Here is a 19,525-nt window from a genome sequence, read left to right on the forward strand (position 1 = left end):
ACTATTTATTTACTTTTCTCTAAGTTTTCAGGGTACCTTAAATATCCTTAAATATCCAACCCGCACGGCAGAGCCTGGCAAGCTATCCGTAGTCTATGCCAAATAGACCAAATTGATATGCCAAATCCAGTAATAAATGGATTCAATAAATAAAATTATAAAAAATGAAAAAAATAGTAAGGTGGAGTTCATGCACAATTCAATCAGCTAATCAGTGGCTGAATGAATAGCAGTACTCCTAAATTTAAAAAAAAAAAAAAAGAAATGAAAGCAACGTAATTCAAGAGCCACCACCTGCACAAAAGGACTATTTCTCTGAGCAAAACTGAAAATGAGAGATAGCGCAGTGATTTGTTTTACATAGAGATCCAGCTCATCAAAATTAAAGAAAATGTTGAATGGAGCTTAACTTAAAAGAAAGGGCATCATAAAAAGAGACAAAGCTAGACCACATAAACTGAAGTAAATAATGGTCATGTATTTCCACTCTTCCAGTCTCACCAGTTTTATTAAATTTTTTCATGAGGTTTAATATGAAAACCTATGAAAATGTTCTACAGCCTTATTTACCCTACTTGGGGCTGTCTCTGAACAAAATACATTATCAGGAGAGAATGTATTTTTCTCCAAATGTCAAATTTTATTACAATCAATAGATAAAAATATAAAAAGGTCACATCCCTAGAGACAAATAAATACCAAAAGGGTTTTTTTTGTTCTTGTTTTTTTAAATTACCTCATTCTGATACTAAATTCCACAAATAGTAAAGATAGCCACATTTTTATTAGGAACGTGCAAAATTTAGCATTACTCACCAGAACAGTTCCATAGCTGAAAAGGAACTCTTCTGTGACCACCTGCGGTAGGAAAACCTGTGTGATGAGAGAGTTTCCACAGATTAAATCCTGAAAGCCATATGCCAGAAAGAAAGGGAGAAAGACAGAGAGGGAAAAGTTTTGGCTGAGTTGACTTTTCTTAGCTCCAGTTTACAAAAAAGGAAGTCACCGAAATTGCTGTTGCTCCTTTTCTGACTAAGACCATACCTGAGAAGTTACGAGGTGAAGCACTATGGGCATCAGTGGAAGAAACATCTTCAGCTGCTTCACTTGGACTGTTGATGGGTGTTTGCGACCAGAAATGGTAGCCAAGGCATTAAGAATGTCACCTGCAAATGACATCGAGGAAAATGTATAAATGATTATGGGAGAGTAGCAGTTTTCCAAAAATTCTTTTTCTTCTCCTTTTGAGAAGGAAGAAAAAGAATTTCAACCAGGAGTTACTGCCTTTATAAACTAGAGAACATTATCTAAAAATTAAGAGAACATATTACAAATAAAAACTGCTTTAATAACAGAATGAAAGTAAAAAGAAATGAAGTCCTGAAAGTTCTTATGGAATAAAAAGTCCAATAAAAAATAAAACTTGTGGACCTCAGAACCTTTTCACATGATAAATTGAGTTTAGTAACTGACCAGATCATGGCCTTCAGATTGGAAATTTTAAAATATTATAATCCCAAAGAAATTTTGAGATGCTCTATTTTCAGTCATTTATAAGTAAAACGTTTCCTAAAGTATTAGTGATGTGAAAAATGGTACTGACAGTTATGAAGAGGTTCTCATTACTTTGACAACATTCTAAACTTTTTATTTTAAATATATTTTATCATTATGGGTTGTATCCAATTTTAAATTTTAAACATTTTTGGTTTATAGCTACATCTGCTGGAAAAGCATGGCATATAATTTAAAGTTAATCCATACACTCCTTAAGTTATTTAATTTCTATAGATAATTATTTTAATTTCTACATTAAAATTTCCACATAAGATGGAATTTTTAAGCTGTAATAAATGCCCTTTGAAACTCATTATGAGAATCTCATCTTAAAATTTCAAACCAAATAAATTTCTAATTTAATAACAAAATTTTTTCACATCCAATATGAAAACCTATGAACTTTTAAATTCTTTTAACAGTAAGACTAACCTGAGGGAAAGTCTTTTTCTTCAGAATAAGATAGAAGAAAATCTTGAGTAAAGTTTCTTAAAATAACAACACAAGTTTACTTGTAAATGATTAAAATGGGTTTTTTTTTTTGCTTACATTCCAAAATTTTCTGTTTACCGCAGATAATACCCCAAATGTGACCCTTAGCCTGTCTGTTGAGGCAAAATCACCATAAAAACAGGGAAGGGATATTTTAAATCTTGAAACTACCTACACATGCAAAAAAAAAAGTGTCATGGCACTCGCCTGCAGAAACAGACAAGCAAGAACAAAAAGTCGTGATGTCTGAAAGGCAAGTGAAAAAGAGGCAGGCAGCGAGGGCCCGAGGATGAGACTCCAATTTACCCAGGACTCGTGGCAGCTCCTGCACAATGTGACAGATGAGGAGGTCCAGGCATTTGGACAGGTACTCATTGCCGCTTTGTGGCTCCTTGCCTGGAGAGGTCTTTCTGCTGTCTCTCTCGATGTACATCACCAGTCTACACACAGGAAAGTGCAAAAGATTACTGCTCACAATAAAGCAGTTGATAGCATCTGTCCCACAAGGCCACCAGGGCAAATGTTTCCTGGGGGCACCATCCCAATCATGTTGACATTCAGATTTGTAGCAACGTGTCAGGCACAGTGCATTTTTTGCCTTCAAAAAAATCCGAGTGCTGGGACCAGAGCGATAGTATAGTAGGTAAGGCATTCGCCTTGCACACAGCTGACCTGGGTTCAATCCCTGGCATCCCATATGGCCCCTGAGCCACACCAGGAATAATTCCTAATTGGAGGTTTTGATTTTGAGGTCCCACTGAACATTAATGCAGAAAGAAGAGAAGGCAACTTTGAATATCTTAGCTCAAGGTGTTATAAAAACAATGCCCTGATTTAATTTGCCCTTGGCTCATGAAGAGACATTATTCTCATGAAGAGACATTATTCAGATGAGGGATGAAAGGCATAAAGTCATCTGGACACAGGAGGGTTCTTGGTGGTGTTTACAAGATTCAAAGCTAAACAAATTGTCTGTACTTTTGCGTTCATCATTAATGGTAAACTCTCTTGGAACTTCAGGCAAGTCACATGAATTTCAGTTCTTACAGTAAACTGTGGACATGTATCCAAAGAAACTTTTCATGTTAGCACTGGCTGATGCAGATAGCAAAAGCTATTTTAACATATAGATTTTACATGTCATTTTGTCCCTCAATTTTAGACCAGCCTTTTAATAAATCTCTATCTTCTTGAAACCGTCAGCATTCTTTAAACAGTCACATGAACTGTTTCAAGTCAGACTAGGGAACAAACTGAACCATCAGTATAAACAATTTAGGGTGTTGTTGAAAAGTTGGAGACCCACATTTTATCCTGTTGGCTGGATTTTGAGTTACCTCTCTAAGTTCCCAGTCCCCTCAACTCTCTAAAGAGAGCATGAACTCACTAATTTGATCCTGTAAAAGTCCCCTTATGGCAATTAATCTTCTGTATTCTCTTGCCACTCTCCCTCCCCTCCAGTTCTGTAGTTCTCACTCACTCCACCAACTTACACTTCCCAGAGAAAACTTCCAACCATCTCCCACTCTCTACTAGAGACAAGGAGTTTACTACACACTACAGGGATGTAAAAGTATTCTGAAATAGTTCGCACATAGTTCTCTGTTGATATATCCATGATTTTGCCTTTCTAGTTATTCTTACTTGGGAGCCAATTAGCAAGTACATAGGGAAGAACCCCAAATTAAAAAATGAAGTTCCATATAAGCAAGTTAACAGCCTGTTAATTGGACACTGTTAGAGTTCCAGCCACACTCTAACACATATTTGACATTTGACAAAGTGCAGAGAAAAATAGTAGTAAGTCGGCATGAAAGCACCACGACTGCTCGAAGAGTTCAGAGCACAAGTTTTTAAAAATGAGCAAAATTTAGAAATGAGGTTTCCATCATTTTATGATAAAAGGAATCCAAAACCATAGCCATGGGGGATGTTAAAAAATGACCGAGACACCAGCCTGGCAGGCTTGTCAGTCAGTCTGGAGGCCCCAAGAATCTGCAGCCAAAAAAAAAAAAAAAAAAAAAAACAACTATCACTGTGACCTGATGCTTCCAGGAAAACAGGAATGACACTGAGAACCTCTGACATGTCAACACACATTCCATGAGTCCTGTGTGAAGAAAAAGACCAAACCTGTCATCCTTTTGGACTTCCCAAGATGAGCTTCCTGATATCTACCTGCCTAGTCGTATCACCTGCAGAAGAGCTTTCCAAAAGTTAATATAAAATGTAACTGCATCTCCTTCAAGACAAAAATTCCAGTAAATCCAAACCTTTAGGAAGAAATTATTCTACCTACCCGCTCGAGCAAATAGATGAACAACAGAAGGACAGTGCTACAGTGCTACATGTACACGTTACATGAAGCATTCATATTTTGTTATCTGTAATAGCATAAAATTGAGTGATAAAATGTCCAGCAAAAGAATAGTTATTAAGTGAATGTGGTTCACCATTATAATGTAACTAAAAATAAATGAGAAAATGGAGTTAGAGCAATACTAATGCGAGGGAGTAGGGCACCTGCCTTGGACAAGGACAGTCTGGGTTTAATCCCCAGTACCCCATATGGTCCCGAGTCTACCAGGAGTGATCTGCAAGCACAGAGCCAGGTGTTAGCCCTGAGCAACACTGGGTATGGACCAAAACCAAAATTTTAATTAAAAAACAAATAGAAAAAGGATAAAATTAAATACTATATAGAGTTACAAAGTAGTTGTTTAGTAAAATAGGCAAGTCTCCAAAATATGCTGTTTACAAAAGAAAAATAATATTTATACTTGCTTAGATTTTATTTCTAAAATTCTTCTATTCTTTTTTATTAAAGAGCCATAATTGACTTACAAAGTTACTGATGGTTGATTTTAGGAATACAATAATTCAACACCAATGTTTATATTTTTGAAACTCCGCAAACACATATGAGTGATAGTGCTTAATTTTGCACTGCTGTAATCCGGCAAGGAAAGGTATGCAGCACAAGGTGGAAATCTTTTCACTTCTTGAATTTCTTTGTGCGTTGAATCATGAGTAAGGGTTAGTTAGCCTAAACTTAATGTTCAATGTTTTTAAAATATTAAGTGATACTGTTCAACAGAGACATCCATGTTTAAAAAACGTTAAGTGATGGTCTGCTCCATAGGACACCCTAGCTGATGATGAATGCTGCATACAGGACAAAAGACTCCCCCGGTTTGTAAGATGTATATATATATACATTAAAAAAAAGAAGTATAGAGCCTATGTTTCTTCAAAGTGCCAAGTGCCAGACTGGCTTTTACAAAGAAATAAACCATCTGCAGTAACCTAAACTTTATTATGGTCTGTGATGCATTCTGACTCCTAGATGTTCCTCTACTTCCCTTCAGGAGAATAAATCTTTAACTTAATAATATTGGGAGACATGTCAACCAAATCTTGTATAATTCTGACTGTAACACTCTCTAAAAGTGTGATCTTGAAAACATTCTAAAGCTCTTAAAGGCAGCTTTCTAATTATAAAATGGGAGGATGGCTATTTTGCAAGATTGCTGAGAGGATTAAAGAAGATAACTGCTTTGGGCCATGATACATGAAAAATACTCAAAAAATTCTTACTGCTAACAATAATCATCATTATCATTTCCTCCTACTACCATTATCAATAATTAGCAGCAGCAGCATGCCACACCACCAAACTCAAAATCCTGCTTTCTTGACTAACAAATCTTAGGGGGAAATGTTTAAAGAAGTTCTAACTCTCCTTCTGCACCTACCCTCTAACTCACAGACCCACTAGCATGATCTAAACCCCTAACCCTGGCTTCTCTTGTACAGAACTCGCTTAGCAGATTAAGATGAGAGGGAGTATGACATCCTGTTGTCGACAGTGTAGAGATGTGTGCTGTTAAATGTTTCTGCTTCTTTACCTGAGAAAAAATAAATTTCCATTTAAGGAACTCAAGTAAGTACTGGTTTGCTTCTTATTGGAATAGACAGACAATACCACTATTTACATATCCCTTCTTCTGCTTATAGACAGGATGGCTGCTTTCAGCTTTGGTTCTTACAGACCACCCTGCTGTGAATCCTGCTGCCTCTAACTCCTGTGCAGGGTGAAGGAGGCGTGGTTGGGATATGCAGATAAATGAAACCCTATGGGTAACAGTACCTTAAAAAGGTACTATAAATCACAGTGCCTTAAAAAGAAAAGATGCCTATTATAGCAACCCTGGTGGTGGGTGAGGGCGAGAGGGAAACTGGGAACACTGATAGAAGTAAGCAGAAACTAGTAATGTGATTTGTATTGAAACAGGGTATGCCTGAAACTCAATACTGAATGTCTTTGTAAACTGTGGTGCCTTTAATAGAAATTTAAATTTAACAAAAGAAAAAAAACAGCCTAATGTCCCACTGAGGTTGCCACCAAACTGCTTCCCAAGTGCCTTTCCTACTTGACTCCCACGAGCATGCAGGAGTCGCCTCTGAGTTCCAACCTCTCTGATTTGCACTTGTATTGAATTTCATCTCTATCTGGTGGTCTTCATTTCATAATTATACTGATGGCACACATGTTTTGATATTTCTTTGCTGTTCATGTTTCCTCTTTTGCAAAAATGCCCCTCCAGCTCTTCTGTTCTTGTGGGGTCACATAACTCTTAAAGAATGTTTTGAAATAAATTTCTTTATGATTTATTAGTAATGCATGCTTCATTGGTAGACCTATTTTACATACCTATATACACAGGATCACATCAAAATTTCTCAGTCAAAAAAAAAAGTCATGAGTGGAAAAAGTTAAAGTCCTGATCATTACTCTTCGCCTTCTTTTTTCCTGCTCTTTTTTCAACCTTTTGTTTTTCACAGTAAAGTTCTCAGTCAACTGGAAACTGATTTGTCAGACTGACTGCAAAAGAAATCTAATTCCAGTGTTTTTCCAAGAAGATAATTACTTGCCTGGCAATCTTCATTTAAAAAAGGTGATTATAAAATGAAGGGTGAAAGAAGACAGGGTCAAATAGCAAAAATGTGATAAAATCTGAAGACCAAGTCTGGGGTTGGGAAGGTAGATCCTTGCAGACAAATTTAATACTACTACCACAACTCACCCTACCCCCAACCAGTCAGGCATCTCTGTGGGGATGGTCTTCGTACTCCCAAGCACTACCAGAGAGACATTGTCCCCCAAAACACAAACATATCTCAGTGAATCTAGATAACCACCACTAGGCTTGAATCCAGGCAAAAATTTGGAGATTTATTCTCAAAAACAAAGCTTCTGGGCTGGAAGAAAACAGATGACTGACAGCACTACCAAAATGCACACAAGGAGACTCAGTGAATTTCTCGTCATGAAAAATGAATACCCAAGGGACAGCACAGCGGGTAGGGCATTTGGCTTGCTAAGTGGCCAAAATGGACCACCTGAGTTCTATTCCTCCACCCCTCTCAAAGAGCCCGGCAAGCTACTGAGAGTATCACACCTGTACAGCAAAGCCTGGCAAGCTACCCTTGACGTATTTGATATTCCAAACACAGTAACAAGTCTCACATTGTTACTGGGCCTACTCAGAGCAAATCGATGAACAACAGGAGGACAGGGACCAGGACAGGGACCCAAAACTTTAGCCCTTTCCTCAGAGGTCCCCATGATTCTTGCAGCCAGCTTCCTGCCTTCCAGGTTGAAGAAATTTTCTTGCACTGACAAAATTTAGAGACCTGAGAAAAACAACCTACAGATATTAATGCTAAGGTCCCATCAAAATGTCCACACAGATTATCTAAGTATAAAGCTCAGAGTTGACACAACCCACCATACACTGAGAACTTCTCAAACAAGTCTCATCCCCAACATTTGAGCACAGCTGCATGAGAACATAGCTTTGCTTGACAGTATTCTGCTCTTCATCCAAATGGGTTTTTTCCATACTATGCAGTATTACAGTGTGTGACTATACAAAAGTTTGTTCATTTTATTACTGATGGATACTGAAGCTACTTCACTTACGAACAGTGTTAAACATATCTTATGCGGGACGCACATAAAAGTTTCTGCTGTACTTATACGCAGAAGTAAAACTGTTGGATCACAGGCCTGCCTAGACTCAGTTTAATAGACAATGCTCAGAATCAGTTTCTCAAAATGATTAAGTCAATTTACAATCCCATAGGCAGATACACAAATTCTGTAGATTCAGGGAGCTGTAGAGCTCAGTGGTAGAGCTCATGCTTCACAGATATGTGTCCCTGGGACCTATCCATGGCACCCCAAAAGAAAGTATTCCAGTTTTTCTATATCCTGGTCAAAATTTTGTATTATCGGGCTTTTTAATTATAGCGATTCTATATGGGGGTGGGGGGAGTGATATCACTGTGATAAAACTAAATTTTGTATTATCGGGTTTTTTAATTATAGTGATTCTATATGGGGGAGGGGAGGAGGGATACATCACTGTGATAAAACTAAATTTTCCTGATGATTAATAACCACTTGGATAAATGGCCACCTTCATAGACTACTTGTTCAACTCTTGTAGTCACTTTTCCATTGGGTTATAAGCCCTTCAGTTCTTCAGATAAGGGCCCATTGCCACTTTTATACGAAACAAATGCCTTCCTCTACTCTATAGCTTGTCTTCGTACTCCTAATTATGCTTTTCATGAACAGATATTCCTAACTTTAAGGTGATCAAATTTATCAACATTTTATGGTAGTGTTTTGTGTCCTGTTCAAAAGTATTTGTTTACTCCTAGGTCATGAAGATATTTGCAGATATTTGCATTTTCTAACTATTGGTTCTTCATTGCTTTATATTTCTTTACACTTAACTATTGAGACTACCTAAATTGACTTTGGTTTGGTGTATACAGCAGACATAGCTTTTTTTCCCCACACACTGATATCCAAAATAATCCAGTACCATCTTTTCTCTAGTTTCCCATTATGTCTCTTTTGCTCCTTTTCATGCTTTCTATGCTTTTGTTGCTCTGTGCTGAGCCCAGAAAATGTCAACATGTTGATTTTCTATTCATCTACATCAATCTGCTATTAACCTAGGTTATTGTATTTCCACTTTAAGTTATTCTTTTCAGTTATAGAATATTTATTTTCTTTTCATAGTTTAAATTCTCCACTGAGATACTCCAATTGAAATAATCTGAAATGGAGTTATAATTTTATAAGGCCTCTATCTAATACTGCTATTAGAGTGTATATCCTCTGTGCATATTATTATCTTGTTTATCTCATTGTGAATTACTTTTCAGTACTTTCTATTATGTTAGGCTCTAACTATAAAGACTGGAAGGATATTTTGAAGCCTCAGGTTAGACTTCCTCAAAGAGGGTTTGCCTTTGGCTCCAAAAGACTGTTAGGGTATCAGTAAAACTAGGCCACTGCAAACTAATCCGAGTTTGAGATGATTTGAAACTGGGCTTCTTTCCCTATTCCAGGACAAATAACTAAGATCTCAGAAGCAGAAAACAGAGTAAGTGGAAATATTTGTCTTGGGGAATCAGGGATTCCAAAAGAAGTTCCAGAAAACTTGAAATTAAAAAAAAGAAGATTCATATATTGTATAATTGATTTTTTTCTCTGAAACTTAAATTATTTATTACTAACTTTGATAATGTAGCGTTTAACCAGCAAGATTTGAAGTATAATTTCTTTTTTTTTTTTTTTTGCTTTTTTTAGGGGGGTCACATCCAGTGATGCACAGGGGTTATTCCTGGTTCATGCACTCAGGAATTACTCCTGGCGGTGTTCAGGGGACCATATGGGATGCCGGGAATCAAACCTGGGTCGGGCCGCGTGCAAGGCAAATGCCCTACCCACTGTGCTATCACTCCAGCCCCCTGAAGTATAATTTCTTTAGGGTTAAATAAAAACACACAAAAATAATTTTAAACACTAGTAGACTATTAACACACAAAAAATACCCATTACCTTTGCTGAAAGAAATAAAGGACTGTTGAGAATCAGAATGACATGAAACTAACTTTAGAACAATGCTCAATTTATTTACATTCTCCCCAAGGTCTCCCCTTACAAGATATATATATATATAATATGTATATATATTATATATATATACAGGCTACAAAGAATACATTAACTTTACTGACAAAGGAACATTAAGTTACTAAAAAAGTTCACATTCTATGAAATAATAGAACGTGGAAACATTTGAGCATAGTACCTAAAAACACTTCTCAATTGCTGTAAAACAAAACTGCAAAGGATATTTCTTGTGTTTTACAAGTTTACAATGAGTTTACAAGTTTTCTACATTGAGTTTTAAAGACTAAATCTGAAAGATAATCCATGTAAACTACAAATAAATAAGGTCCAATCTTCTCCCCACCCCCTCCTTTACCTTTAATGAGATTCTTTCTCTCCATGACATGTCTGTTTCCCCACCTACCATCCCATTTATCTGTTCCCCCCCCCTTACCTCCATTTATCTCTTTGATGCATTCTCACTAATCAGCCCACAAATGTCTTGCTCCTATTGCCATGGGACACCTTATGCTCATTTCACACACATCCATTTTACACTTCCCTTTCACACTGTGGTGCCTCCCAATCTGTGATGCCTCCCACCTACTTCCATATCCTATACTGCTTCTATCTCTGGTACCTACACCCATGCAGTGCCTAAAGTAAACTGAGTTCACCTTGTACAACGTTCATTCCTTCAATAACTACAGTGTCTATTATGTGATGAGCATTTTTCTAGTCAGTGGAGATACAATTCATGGCATGTATATTAAGGAGGAAAAAATTAACAGTTAACAAGTAAATAACTAGAAAATCGTTTAGTCCGAGAGGAGAAATAAAGAAGAGGAAATCAATTCGTTGCTTGCCAGCAAAGTCTTCCATGACAAAATGTCAATTAAGCAAATACCAGGAGTACAGGAAACAATGTGAAGATAAAACAAACATTCCAGGCAATGGGGAAGGAAGACACAGGCAAATTCCAAAAGATAAGCACATACTTGGGGTGTTCTTGCGCGAAGCACAAAGAAAGAATCAGAGAGATAGCCAGACCCCAACCTTGAAAGCTATTTCAAGAACCTTGAGTTTTACTCTTAATTCGAAGGAATGAAGTGATCTGATTTGTAGGTTTGAAAAAGCCCTCTGGACCCCATAAGAACATATCATAGGAGATATGAAGGTAATCTGGCTTCGACAACTGTCACTCCATCAATCACCAGGGTTGATTTGATTGGTCCAGCTGCCTAGGCTGCCTCTTCCTCCCTCACTGCTCCAGGAGTGTCCCTGCTGAAGCTGAGTACTCGGTCAAGGAGGACAGCCTTCCTGAACAGAGACGAACCAGATCGTTCTTTGGTCAAAGGTATATGAGTATCTGTGCTCCCCTCCAAATAAGCTCTCAAAAAAATATATCATAGAAAAATAAGATCAGGTAAGCAACTGGAATTGTTCAGATAAGAAGCTTTGGGCTTTGGTTCAGCTGGTAGTGGAAAATGGTGTGAACAATGAGGTTTTGGATATTCCTTTAAGCTGCTCTTGATTGCATGAGATGTGAAAGAAAGGAGTCAAGAAAAAAAAAATAACTCCATGCAAATAGAACCAATTGGAAGAGCAGAACTCTGATTTATTGAGATAGAAAAGGCTTTGGAAGAGTGTGTCTGGAATAAAAAGTAAAAATTCTCAGACATGGAGTTTAATAATAAATAATACCATACTGCCACTTTGATTTGTGAGTCTGAGTTCAAAGGAAAGGTCTGGGCTGGTAACATTAATCTGAAAGTGATCTGTGGGCAGATGGTACTTAAGGCCATTAAAATAAATGGCCAGGATGGGAAACTGAGAAAGACTAGAGAAGGATGAAGGAAAATAATGTGGGCCTGGGTACTGACTGAGTAGAGATCACTTCAGGACTTCTATATATACCTATTTAATAGTCACATTGAATCATGTAGAGTACAAATAAATACATTTAAAAAAATGCCGGAGACAAGTCTGCTGTAAAAGAACTTAAAGTTTGGATAAAATTTTCCGTGACAGAAAAATACATTGATGCAAAAAGTAATGTCTGAAACTATTTAAATGAAAGAGAAGATGACATATTCTGCAATACAGTATCATACGATGCAGAAGAAACTCAAGAAACAGATGTCAAACATGCTGATGTGACACTTCAATAAAGTAGTTAAAAATATGCTCCTGGGAAGCTACTTACAATAGCCAACATATGGGAAGCACTCCCGTGCCCAATGGCAGATGAGTGGGTAAAGAAGATGCAGTGTATATACACTAAGGAATACTACTCAACTACTAGGAAAGATGAAATCTTGCCTTTTGCTGTAACTGGGATGAAACTGGAGGAGGCTGTGCTAAACAAGTTAAAAGAAGAAAGATAAATACCAGATGATCTCACTCATATGTGGGTTATAAAGAAACAAAGCAAGAAACAGACAATGTCCCACAAAAGCGCGCGCGCGCACACACACACACACACACACACACACACAGAACACTGAGAATGGAGGTTACCGAGGGGATTGGGCTGAGAGGGTAGAAGGGGTCCAATGGACTGTGGCAGAGGATACTGGCATTTTGGTAGTGAATAAAATTTTAGGGTGACTAAATTTGTATGTACCCAAGACACAAAGAGTATTATAAAACCGTATTACCTTGAATTTTTTTTTAAAAAAAAAGGTTTTAAAAACATGCACATGGAGTGCTCAAATAAACTTATTTTTTAAATGTAAAAACAAAAATAATTTAAGGGATCAAAGAGATAGTGCAAGGGGAAAGGAGCATGCCTTGCATGAAGCTGACCATAATCTGCCCCCAGCACTGCATCGTTTGAAGACTCCCAAACAATGTATTTTGTTGTAGTGTGTTTTAATTTGTTTGTGGCGACAAATACAGATAAATGGTGGTTAATGGGTATAAGCTAAAGCCTTAATAGGAGAGACATGGAGTTAGAAAAAAAATGTAAAGTCAACATGTCAAACAAACATGAAGACTAGTGAAAAAAAGTTCTAGGAAAGGAGTATTTGGCTGCAACTCTCAGAATGGCACAGAACACAGATACTTATGTACCCTGTGCATAATTCAAAGATGCTGTCATTAGTAGCCAAGAAAATGTTCTGCAAGTGTTATCCAATCTCTTCTCCAGTTCTCCCAGGACTTGCTCAGTAAAGCTACATATAACATGGCAAAAATAGAAGGGAGGCATGGGCTCAGCAAAAGAAATGCCCCTCATCAATAATGACCTTGATACTGCCACTGCCACTCCAGTCAACAGGAAAAATCAATGCTGAGCCATTGGAGAGACCACCCAACCAGCCATCAAAGTATAGATTGCTTTACAGAAGGGACAGTGAACTCTTCGTAATTGACTAGATATTTGTTCTAGAAGTAGATTGTCTCTCCCTGCCCATAATCTACTTCCAGCAGCACCTACGCATGAACATCAGAAATGTCTCACTTATTATCATGGTAATCAATACAGCACTTTAGCTGATCAAAGAGCTTATTAAGAGTGAAAGAAGTACATGGCTCACATCCATGAAATTCACTCATCTCACAAGTATGAAAGGGTTCAACACCCAAAAGCACCTTATTAAGTAGAAAAGAGAAATATCCTGAAAACAGAAATATGCTGAAATCTACTCATGGTGCAGCTGGGGAACAACACAATGGAAAACTCAGTTTTATCCTATAGCAAAACGTGTACGATTTGCATCAGTAAACAAAATATGCTGCCATCATGTTTCTGATAGCCAAAATACACAGGTTCTACAAATCAAAGGATATAAAGTAGAAGAGGCTGATACTCTATTATTTCTTAACAATATGCTTAGAAGACTTTATTTCCAGTCTCTTTAACCCTAAACTGTTGGATTAGACTGAAGGCAGAAATGTTTTCACCAAGGACCATAATAATTCTGTTTGGGGCAAAAGAGGGATACTCTACCAGCTCAGAGTGTTGAATCAGGGACCAAGAAAATAGCTCAAAGATCTGCAAGTATTATTCCACATACCATGCATCTGGAAGCTTGGAGTTCAGACCCTAGCACTATAAGCCACCATAACCCGCAAACCCTCGCCATTACCAGTGGGTATAGACTGGATAATCAACATGTCAAGGCCTCAGAAGCACCATATCACAGCCCCAAGCACCTAGTACTTAGGTTCCTACAGTGGGTCAAATATCACAAGGCGTTGCCCCAGAATCCCCAAGCACTCTTTAGGAGGGTACCTCAAGAAAATGACTGATCATCTTACCAGGAGGAAAATAATTACTGCCCCAAAAAAGTAAAAGAAAGGCTCTTTCTTTCTAAAGAACTCTCTAAAGAGCCTCTAGGTAGTTCTACATCTCATAGTTCAAGTTAATAAGTACCTTCGCAACCACCAAGGAAAGGCAGATCTCTGAGGATTCAGCTCTTTCAAGCACTTGACATATGAAGAAAGAATATAGATCCAGAATTTCAGTTTATTCACATTAATGAGAACTGATGGATAATTGGAACCCCTGACATACATTTTTGTTTGGTTTTACAGTCCTGGAGATCAAACCCAGGGCCTTATACATGTGATGCATCTGCTCTACCTCGGAACTGCATCCCCATACACCAACATATGATTTTCATTTTTATTTATTTTAGACTTTGGACTGGAGCGATAGCACAGCGAGAAGGGCACTTGCCTTGCATGCAGCCGACCTGGATTCAATTCCTCCACCCCTCTCAGAGAGCCCAGCAAGCTACCGAGAGTATCTTGCCCATACAGCAAAGTATGGCAAGCTCCCCGCGACGTTTTCAATACGCCAAAAACAGTAACAACAAGTCTCACAATTTGGGCTGGAGCGATAGCATGGTGGGTAGGGCGTTTGCCTTGGACACCGCCAACCCAGGTTTGATTTCTCCATCCCTCTTGGAGAGCCTGGTAAGCTCCCTGTGGAGTATTTGATATGCCAAGAAAAGTAACAAGAAGCTTCACAATAGAGACGTTAGTGGTGCCCACTCAAGCAAATCAATGAACAATGGGAGGACAGCAGCACCCTATTTATTTTGGACTTTAGACTATGCCCAGTGCGGCTCGTGACTGCTCCCAGCCCATTGCTCAAGAGTCACTCCTGGGTGACTATGGAGCAGCAGAGAATCAGGCCCCTGTATATGAAGCACATGTCCCAACCTGCTGAGCTCTCTCCCCAGGTCACTAACACACTTTTTAAATGCCCTCAAAACCTGTTCAAAATTGTTCCTGTCTCTGTACTTTGCACATATGCAAGGGAAGTCGTTTGGCCACACCTGGTGGTACTTGCGGGCCACTTGGTACTCCCCCCAGCAATATGGTTGGGGACCACTCCTAGTGATACTCAGGAGACCATATGGTGCCAAAGATCAAGCCTGGGGTTTCCACATGCATAGCATGTGTTCTAGCCCTTTGGCCCATCTCCTGTCCTGATGTTATCTTGAACATAAGCCAGTCTTGGGTTTCTCTTAATTTTACGTTATAAAAGGTAGAAAAAATACCTGGCCATTAATTTACCAATGAAGCTGAATATCTGTTTAGATCTTTTTATTTCCTTTTTGGATCATACCCAGTGATGATGCTCAGGGGTTACTCCGGGCTTTGCACTCAGGAATTATTCCTGGCAGTGCTCGGGGGACCATATGGGATGCTGGGATTCGAACCCGGGTCGGCTGCATGCAAGACAAATGCCCTGCCCACTGTGCTATCATTCCAGCCCCCTCTGTTCAGATCTTTATAGAACTTACAATTCACACATAAACTCTTATTACACATGATATGAAAAATTACCAGGTTTATTAGCATGAACTTAAGATTTGGAGATGATATGAAGGGTTCTAGTTAATATACAGATAAAGTAACTTTACTCTCTTTTATTATTTCTTTTGAAATATCCACATTCATTTAAAAAAAACTTTCCTTGTCCATATTTAACATGTATACTTCCAGCTGTTTATAATTTCTTTTTGGTACATAATTCTTTAATCCATCTGGAATTGACTTTTGTATGGTGTAAACTGAGAAGAAAATTTCCCACACAGCTAACCAATTATACAGAGTAAATATTCCTTTAAACAAATCTTTCTTTTAAGATCAAAGGATTTTTTTCTTAATTTAACTGATCACCATGTTAATAGCAAAACTATGGAGAATGGGGCGGGGGGGGGGGGGGACCAGGAAAATCTGATACACCAGGAGGCACTGACATTTCAGGTTCCCAGTACACCTCAGTAAACTCACAAGACTATTCATCTTTAAAAAGGTTATCATTTCTAGAAACAAAAAAGACCCCACTTTATGACCTGCTGTATTCAATATGAGCAGGAAGCCATTTGGAAAAATAGGTGGACATTTAGGGGCTTATCATATCATTTTTATCTCATTCTGACAGTTCAATTTCCCTGTCATGCTAGAAAGATTTGAAAGCTGACATCACGGGAAAGTGTGCTAAAATTTCACCCGTAAAAGGCTGCTGGTGATGACAGGAAACAAGAAAAAACACCCACATATGTAGCAAAGGTTATCCTGAGTCCAGGTATAAGGCTCTGGTTCTCAGGCAAATGAGTAGCACCCTGGTCAGTTCAGAACTTCATCTGCTATTGGAATTTCAAAGGACCTACCAGAAAGGATGAACTGGCCTCACCAGAAGAGTCCTGGAGAATTTTAATGTCTCTCTAACCTGAAGAGTCTCCTGACCCGGCGCCTGGCTGTCCTCACCAGGGTCCCTTGGGGGGGGGGGGGCAGGCTGAGTTTCCCTCCCAGCCCCGAACACAGCTCCGGCAGCCAAAGACCTTCAGAACCAGCCACAACCATGCTGAGACCACTCTCCACACGCATAAAAGTACCGGCAGAGGAACAAAGGCATGCGGTTCCCAGGGCTGAGATCTCCAAGCCCTCCAACCAGATCCTCCATCTTCCAGTAGGCAGGGGTCACACCCACAAACTGGCCCCCTGACGCCGTGTAATCCCATCAATGGCCAAGACCCAGAGACTAAAACCCAGCTCCCAGAAGTGTGCGGCCACAATATCTTATTATCTCATTCTTACTTTGGACAACCTGGCAGGCTACCGAATGTAACCTGCCCACACAGCAGAGTCTGGCAAACTCCCCGTGGTACCCAATATGCCAAATACCAGTAACAATGATGGGTCTCATTCTCCTAACCCTGAAAGAGCCTTGAATATGGCACTTTTCAAAATCTCAGGGCTAGGACAAAGGAGACGTTACTGGTGCCTGCTCGAGGCAATCAATGAACAACAGGATGATCGTGATCATGGTCTACCTGAAATCTGCTTCTCTTCGGCATATCTTTATATTCACTCTTGCATTCTATGTGCACTCTCAAGTAATAACTGTGTTGTAAGGTACAAAGGAAGAAATATCAGCCATTTTTCCACAGCCTGCATTGACAGTCTATGTATTTCTGTTACTAAATTCAATCAACAAAGTCTAAAAACAGTGGGGTTTTATGTGCCTTAAAGACTTTCTCGGGAAAAGAAAGATGGCAGCCGCACGGGAGCCTTGTGGACAGCAGGTTTGAGCCGGGGGTGGGAACGGCAGGGACCTCATGGGAAGGGGGGTATAATGGGCCGTCCTTCACGCCCGACCGAGGTCGCCAGCTGCCCCCCATGAGCGGCTCTCCGGCACGGCCACGACTCCAGAGCACAGAAACCAATCTCTTAACTATCTAACTTTTAATAGAAATTCTTCCAGGGTTAATAAGTAAAATAGCAGAAATCCAAAACCGCGCGACATCATTTTATTCTTAAACCAAGTTGTAGAAAGCAAATCATTTCACAACGCTGTTTCAGCATGTCTGATTGGGGCGGGGGAGGTGGTCGTAAACTCTAAACAATAATTGTGCATCTTCTATCGAAACAATGTATCTAGTCAAAGTAGATAGAGTATTAACTAGAACTCATCTGCCTCGCAGGAATTGGGAGGGGTGGGAGGTGGGGTTCTATTGGGGTTCGCGGTTAAAAATAAGTATTGGTAAAGGGAAATGTGTTTGATATTTACATGACTGAGACCTAAACCCGAAAGCTCTGTAACTTTTCCACAGTGATTCAATAAAGAAATAAATTATAAAAAAATAAAAATTAAAAAAAAGACTTTCTCAATGCTTCAAAATCTACTTATACCTTTTGCTAATATCCCTGTTTTATCTTTGACTACTTTGCTTATCCGTCATATTCTTATTTAAAGGAATACAACATGTTTATTATAATAAGGTTAAAAATGAAGATGAATAAAGCTATCAAATAATTCCTCTACCCCAACCATCTCAGAGAGTCAGTTTAGCATGATTGGGCCAAGTCAGCCTCATTCAACAAATTTTCATGCAAATACACACAGGTTTGATAAAAATAGCTTTATAGCAAAAATTCATATCCTCACTTAACTGAAATAAAAATCCCTTCAAGTTAATCCAATAAACCTTAAAAATGTAGTATTTATTTACATCATAGCAGTACCTCTCTTTTACTGAAGGACTTCAATATGAATGGAAATCAGTTCTACTTCTAGGTACTAACCATGAGAGAACACTGAAAACCCTCAAGCATATTTCCCAAACAGTTCATACCTCTGCACCTGGCATCTAACCATCATTAAAAGTCCTATTAGCACCAGAGTGCAGGTACTATTAAGTCATAGGTGTTTTTAAATTACTTCTCAGAAATTAGAACCATCCACATTTCCACAGCCATGTTTGAAAATAACTTTGGGTTTCCAGTTCTGATAAGAGAAAGCAGGGCTGGAGTGATAGCACAGTGGGTAGGGCATTTGCTTTGCATGTGGGAGACCTGGATTCGATTCCCAGCATCCCATATGGTCCCCCAAGCACCACCAGGAGTAATTCCTGAATGCATGAGCCAGGAGTAACCCCTGAACATTGCTGAGTGTGACCCAAAGAGAGAGAGAGAGAGAGAGAGAGAGAGAGAGAGAGAGAGAGAGAGAGAGAGAGAGAGAACCCCAGAGGTCAGGTAGATGGCTCAAAGGGCTGAGCATATGCTTTGAATGCAAAAGGCATGCATGGTCTCCTGAGCACCACCAGAAGCATAGAGCTAGAACCACTGGGTGTGGCCCAAACTCCTCTCCCAAGATATATGCATCCACAAAGAGACGTATTAAGTTTATAAGTTTACACAAAAAAAGAACCTCCAAATTGTTGTAAAATTCTAAGAGCTCAAAAGAAAAATTGCCAAGTCCATAATTATCATTGCAAAGGTCAACATACCCATTTCAGCAACTGATATCAATACTGAAAAGAAAAATTCCAACAGAGCATTAGTGATAATACAGAAGTTAGGTGCTGCCATTCAATGCTGCCAGAGTCTGTTTAATTCCTGACACCACTGATGGTCCCCTGAAAACGGCCATGGGTCACTCCAAGTGTAATCCCTTAAAATCACTGTGAATGGCCCAAATTCCTGTCTGCCCCAGACCCACAATAGAGAATATATGAATATGAATAACATAATAAG

The 19,525-nt window shown here is 38.9% G+C and overlaps 1 protein-coding gene across 1 annotated transcript in view; it reads right to left on the reverse strand.

Moving 5' to 3' along the window:
* Nucleotides 1-19,525, reverse strand: part of ULK4 (unc-51 like kinase 4) — a 583,905-nt gene that overhangs the window by 394,191 nt on the left and 170,189 nt on the right. The window contains exons 23-25 of the mRNA XM_056128948.1: nucleotides 2,356-2,489; nucleotides 1,045-1,166; nucleotides 817-873 (exon numbers count right to left, since the gene is read on the reverse strand). Of these exons, the coding sequence (XP_055984923.1) occupies nucleotides 817-873; nucleotides 1,045-1,166; nucleotides 2,356-2,489 (313 nt within the window). The remainder of the gene's footprint in view (nucleotides 1-816; nucleotides 874-1,044; nucleotides 1,167-2,355; nucleotides 2,490-19,525) is intronic.

The sequence above is a fragment of the Sorex fumeus genome, unplaced genomic scaffold, assembly GCF_029834395.1.
Source record: "Sorex fumeus unplaced genomic scaffold, SorFum_2.1 ptg000072l, whole genome shotgun sequence".
NCBI lineage: Eukaryota > Metazoa > Chordata > Mammalia > Eulipotyphla > Soricidae > Sorex > Sorex fumeus.